Source organism: Aythya marila (genome assembly GCF_965140915.1).
Source record: "Aythya marila genome assembly, chromosome: 8".
In the NCBI taxonomy this organism is placed as follows: domain Eukaryota; kingdom Metazoa; phylum Chordata; class Aves; order Anseriformes; family Anatidae; genus Aythya; species Aythya marila.
The window spans coordinates 15,846,540-15,852,552 of NC_139049.1; the positions used below are offsets into that span (position 1 = coordinate 15,846,540).

General features: G+C 42.6%; 1 protein-coding gene across 8 annotated transcripts in view; it reads right to left on the bottom strand.

Moving 5' to 3' along the window:
* Window positions 1-5,857, bottom strand: part of SWT1 (SWT1 RNA endoribonuclease homolog) — a 40,373-nt gene extending 34,516 nt beyond the window's left edge. For 6 of the 8 annotated variants that reach the window (XM_082765630.1, XM_082765627.1, XM_082765632.1 and 3 more), the window contains exons 1-2: window positions 5,823-5,857; window positions 4,692-4,766 (exon numbers count right to left, since the gene is read on the bottom strand). In XM_082765630.1, the coding sequence (XP_082621756.1) occupies window positions 4,692-4,757 (66 nt within the window). In that variant the 5' untranslated portion in view covers window positions 4,758-4,766; window positions 5,823-5,857. Of the gene's footprint in view, window positions 1-4,691; window positions 4,767-5,513; window positions 5,597-5,780 lie in introns of those variants that run through there. The other 2 variants (XM_082765628.1, XM_082765629.1) reach the window with 2 other exon arrangements.
* Between the last annotated feature and the right edge of the window lie 156 nt (window positions 5,858-6,013).

Below are 6,013 nucleotides of genomic sequence, written 5' to 3' on the forward strand. Positions count from 1 at the left end.
ATGATCTGTTGTCAAATGCCAGGTGCTATTAGGCTTATGAACAGACCAGACAGGGAAATAATATGGGGTATGAGTTTTCTGAACAATACCAAACCATTCTAAATCCCAAACATGATATTGTTGTACATGAGTTAAGGTACTTTGCGACAATTTATGTATGGCCTGCAATAGAAAAGCAGTAGACCCCTCATCTGATATTCCACCCATGGAGATTACTAAATTTTGAGTTAGTTTGGCACTCAAGTACCTAAAGGAGCCTCAATGCTCTGAGATCTTACTGTATCTGTACCTAATATGCTTAAAGGTCCTACCACAACTACAGGTCTCAGGGTCCTTCCACTGGGCAGAGTCAGTTTTATCCTGGCTACGGGAAGCTCTTGCCTTTTCCCAACAATTCCTGTGACAGAAATTCTTGAATTTTCATTTTTAATCCAAGAGCATCCTCCACCCTGGACTGGTATTGAGGCCCCCATATCCATGAGAAAAGAGACAATGTAATTATCATTTACGTTTAGCAATATAGAAGGACTGTTGCTAATATTAATTCCAACAATTTCAGCCACTTGGGACAGTTCATGGGAACTCCATGGGCTTTAGCTGAGGAGTTCTTCTGTCAGTTTGAAGACAGAAAGGCCAGGGAATCAGGTAGAATATTATCTGGGGTCAGAAAAGAGGAAGCAGAAGGAACAAGGCTGTCTGGCACCCTTCCAGCATTCACACCAGGGGTCTGAGCACAACTGCAACCCCTCCTGTGCTTATCCCATAATCTCTGTAGGAGAAATGTAGGCATTTTATCTATATGACCTGATGTAAGTCCAACCTTCATAGAAGACCACATAAAGACCTCAGTCTAGGCCTCCATCCTGTCTATCAGGGAGTCTACTATAACATCAATTAATTTCAACACAGAATTTAGGAACATTTGTCCCTTATGGGGATTTCCTTTTGACATTTGCGCAGCCCTAACCTTTTTTTCCCTGTGGCAAGTAGCTGAGTCAGGATTATTTTTGATGAAAGATGTCCAGTTTTACAGTTCTCAAGACGTTATATTACTCCAAGTCTGGGCTCCACTGTGTAACATGCATTTATTTGCCTTAGAGAATGCAATATTGAATTTAATAAAGAGAACATATTTTGACCGACCCCTGCATTGGGATTTTAAAGAACTATTATGTTTCCTAGGAATTTCTGTCCAGTTTTATCCTGATGAAGCATGAGAGCCCCTGCTCCCAATTTGCAGCACTGTCACACCTATCCTAACTAGTCCTCCACTGAATATTTGGAATATTGTACATATACCTGCCTTAGCTGATATGCAGTGTAACTGGCAGCGGTCACTGTGACCTAAGGTGGTGGGGGAGCACCTCTGTTGGCAGGAGGGAGTTGTACCGTGCAATTTTTAATGACAGGGATCAGAGACTATGTTATCTTGGTTAGTTCAAATAAGGATGTGGGGGCAGAAAATTCAGCCTCAAAGTCAGCATAATCCTCCTCATCAGCACGTTTCAGTGTGCATATTCTTTCAAGGATTTCACTCTCTGAAACTAGACGTGTATGCTCTTGTTCTAACCAGCATAAAGCCAGAGGTCTGAAATCAGTTTCTTAGTTGTTTTTCAAATAGCAGCTGCTCATGTTTTGGTATCTTTAGATCACTGTAAAGCAGCTCACGAGTCTGTTTCTTTTCTTCTAGAAATCTTAGTTTCTAGTTACTACAAAAAATAAAAAATAAAAAGTGCCTACAGTAGCAATTGGCTCTGCAAAGAGCCCAATGAAAGGTCCCTTTCCTTCTGCTCCTTTTACATTTATGACTTTCTTGACACCTCTGAAATTATTCTTGCAGGATTTCCCAATTACAATTCTCACCTACTGAATTCCCATCCCCTAGGGATTTCCCTTCCCTTATATTCTACTCCATTTTGCTGTTTTTCCACAGCCTCCCCCCACGTATCTATGACTTGTATATTTCACAAAATCCCCTTTCTGACACCAATTAAAGTCCAAGGTGTGGAGCCACCCAGCCCATGGGTATACAGAGATCACAACACTGAGTTCAGGTAGAACTGTTCAGTTCCTAGTTAGGGAGAACACTTTGAAAACAGTTACACAGGCCTGGTTAGGAATAAGGGTAGTCCCCAAACAAAAGAATTGAACAGTTCTTGGTTAGAAGGCAGTTATATTACTGCTTGGCATATCCTTATTGTCAGCTGTATCACATTAGCGTCAGAGATCAATTGGAATGCAATTTTGATCAGGTCAGAACAGAAGCAGTTCGCTACTGCAGCTACAGAAGAGGACACAGAGCAGCCGAATGACAGACTACTGACACAAACTCTGCCCTCCGCTGATACGACTTCTGCACAGTTAGTTTATACACCTTTGGGTTAAACGACTCAGTTTTTGCAGAACTACAGCAGAATGTAGTAAGTTACAACAGAGAAGGGTAACATATGGAACACTTCAGATAAGGAAGCTGTAGACAGTACATCCTTTTATAAATAATTCAATCCTTCAGCTATTGGGTCATGATGACTTGGCAAGGCCATTAGGTCACTGCTGCAGACGTTTTCCTAAACAAAGAGGTTCACAAAGGCCTAGGAGGCATTAGCTAGTTTGCTTGTACATTAGAAAGCACTTAAAAAATAGAAGGGTTACAGAAACCAGTAGAGCCCTAAGGAAATTAAAGAAATCTTGAAGTTCTGACTATGGTTGATTCTAGAGTTCCAGCACCAAAAAAAAGCAAAGAAATCATAAATTGAGAGGCTGTTACAGGCTGCTGCCATGCATAATCATGTCATGTTACTTGCTGCTGGAAGTGCTGCTCAGCTCACAAGATTATAATCAAATAGGAATCAAACTGTTTCATTGGTTTATTAACAATTTGATTAACTGGCAATCAGTGAGCTAAATGCTCAGAATCAATACCAACAAAGTCTGTTACTGCTTTCTCACTTCAGGTCTCTTCCCCTTCACCTACAAGTTCTTGAGATTTTTTTTTTAAATAATTCCTTTAAACTTAAACCCTTTTCTCAGAAGTCTCTTGATCATTCCCTGATTTTCACTTAATTTGGTCATCTTAAGCAAACTTTCCTACTATGACTTTCCTCTTAGCATTATCAGTCTTGGGTAAGTGTCCTCTTGGAACAGACTGTTTTACTGTATTTACACACAATTTACAGTCACACAGCAATCATATCATCTGTTGTTATGCAGGCCGCATTACCAAGAGGTGGCAGTGCTGACTCTTCCAGACAGCTCTATTTAAAGCTGTTCTAACTTATCCTGTAGCAAGTGTCCTTTCATTCATACTTCCTGAATTATATGCCAAACTATTAAATGCCAAAAGGCATAAAGTCTTCTGTGATCTGCCGTCATAGTTAAATCACACAGAAACAAACAAACAAAAAAAACACAAACACCCTACAATTGTACCCAAATATGACACTATAGAAATAGCTTACCCTTTCATCTGTATGAGCCCAAGATCTCTTATCCATACTATGATCACACTAAAGATAAACTTGCTACTATTCAGAAATTTCCTTATCAGTTTGCTATTAATAGATCAGGTTCCCACAGTTCTTTGCACTAGGTCAATGCTTGCATGTAGTAATATTTAACTTTGGCCCAAACAGACTGAAGACATGCAATAGCGAACTCAGTACTCTTTGAATTGGTATAGGCATTAGTAAAGGCAACACAGCTGTAGTAGGAGGTTTCAAGCAAGATCTTTAACCTTTGCACTATAGAAGAAAAAATAAAAAAGGTAAAGCCTTAGAGTAAGCTAATATTAAAAGACAAATGGAATGAGAAATTTGGGAGAAAAAACAGTAGTTACAAACATTTGGCTTTGAACTGTAATTTCTACATGTGCAAAAGGTTTCTTATGTGTATAATTCAGTTTATAAGGCCACAATTCATCAACAAACACTTGTAAATATTTGTTGAAAGATAAGACAATACGATAAGACAAAAGCACTCACCTTTCATATATGCTTTACGAAAACCAAAGGAAAAATCTAGCAAACTGAAGCATGGATTTACTAAATTACTGATTTATTGGCTATATATTACAATAGTAGTAGGAAATCTTTCTAGAAGTTCAAATGAACAATAAAAAAATGAATGGGAAGCTACATACAAGCATGACCAAAATGATTATCAGTGATTATTTTATACACACGCAACACACCCCAGAATATACTAAGACTATATACAATTTTAGTCATTGCTTTGAATCTCATTGGTTCGGAGGAAATACCCAACAGTCACTTGTTAAAATATTGCAAGTGATCATAAAATTTATACATTATATATATACACATACATATATATACATATATATATTTATACACACACACGAGCCGAAACAACGAACAACCCAGGAAAATGGCAGTAGTTTTGGTTACAGATTTCAGCTCTGCATTCCTCACCAGGAAGTTACACTTAAAAAAAAACAACTGTCAACTTCCGACACCTATTCCACCTGCAGGCTCTAGAGAAAAACATACCAGCTACCTGACTAGCACTTCGCAATTATCTGACAAATTCAATCCTCCTGCTGTTCTTAGTGGTCCTACCTTTCATTTTAAAGTTTGATTCATCCTTCCATAACAAAACTGCTAAATAATTCATACTCTCCCTTGAATGTGGGGATGTGATTTAAAAAAAAATAATAATACAACTATTCCTACTTTGTCATCCTGGTCATCCAAACTATCCTCCTTTCCATTTAATTTCTTCAGTTTCTTTTTAGGCATCTTCAAATCCTAAGGGAAAAAAAAAAAAGCATTATGATTATTATTTACTTCAAATTTTTAACCCTTACTGGTATAAAAATAATTTAACTTCATTATGAAAAAATACTTTGTTTTCTCTTTCACATATGAGCCACAGCAAACCTGAACAGTGTTGACAATCCATATCTCACTGACAAAACTACCCAGAAAAAAGGGTGGCCATTCCTTACTCTACTATCTGCTCCAGAGATGTAGATTTTCTTCTAGTAAACACACCAGATGAGTAGAGGCAAACACCCTTTTATAGCCTGTATTAAAACAGTGAACTTTTAAAGCAGTTCAACTCTAATTCTTGCCTTAGACTCCCTCCTTCCCAGGAAGGAAGGTGTTATACGACACAGGGCTCTTTGGATGCTGAGCGACAAAACTATACAGGAAGCAATACCAGATTTGCCATGACTTATTACAGAATTGAAGGACTAGTTTTTGCCAATAATAAGCAACCGGATGACAGAGAGAAGCAGTAAGTACTGTCACACCAGGACAATGCCTTGGACGTGACACCAGGTCCAGCCGCCCAAGGCACACAGTTAGCGCTCCCTCAAACCGTGTTTAACCCAGGCTGAGGCTGGGAGCCCCTCCTGCTCTCTGCTGAGCTTGTCCCGATCACTGTTGGCCCAGAACTGGACGCGCTGCCTCTCAGACCGGGCCTCGCCCCAGGCCGACGCGCCCCATGGAGCAGCGCAGCGCGGCGCTCTGGGGGCACCAGCCGCTTACCAAGGAGGCCAGCGGCGGCCGCGGAGGGCCTTGGGGAAGCCTCACCGCCCGCTCCCAGACCCCGCAGCCGGCTTCCCGAGGCACCGGCCAGCCGGCGGAGCGGTGCCGCAGCAGCTGGTGAAGTAACCGCGGCCGGAGCCGCTGCTTAGCCGAGGCCCAGCAAGTCCCGGCAGCGCCTGCCCCGCCCTCGGGGCACGAACCGGGCGGCCTCCCCCCGGCCTCCTCCCGGTCTCCCTCCAGCCCCGCCTTGCCCCGCCTCGCACCCACCGCCGTCGCAGCGGCGAGGCACCGGGCGCCTCAGCCCCTCACCCCGCTCCGGTCCAGAAAGCGACCGCTCCCAGCTCCTCACTCCTCCTCCTCCTCCTCCTCCTCCTCCTCCTCCTCCTCCTCCTCCCCACCCCGCCCTTCCCCCGCCGCGCAGAGCCCAGCCCGCGGCCCAGCAGCGCTCTGGGAAGTGTAGGCGGCGCTCGGCGCCTCCCCCCCCGCCCCGCCATCGCCGC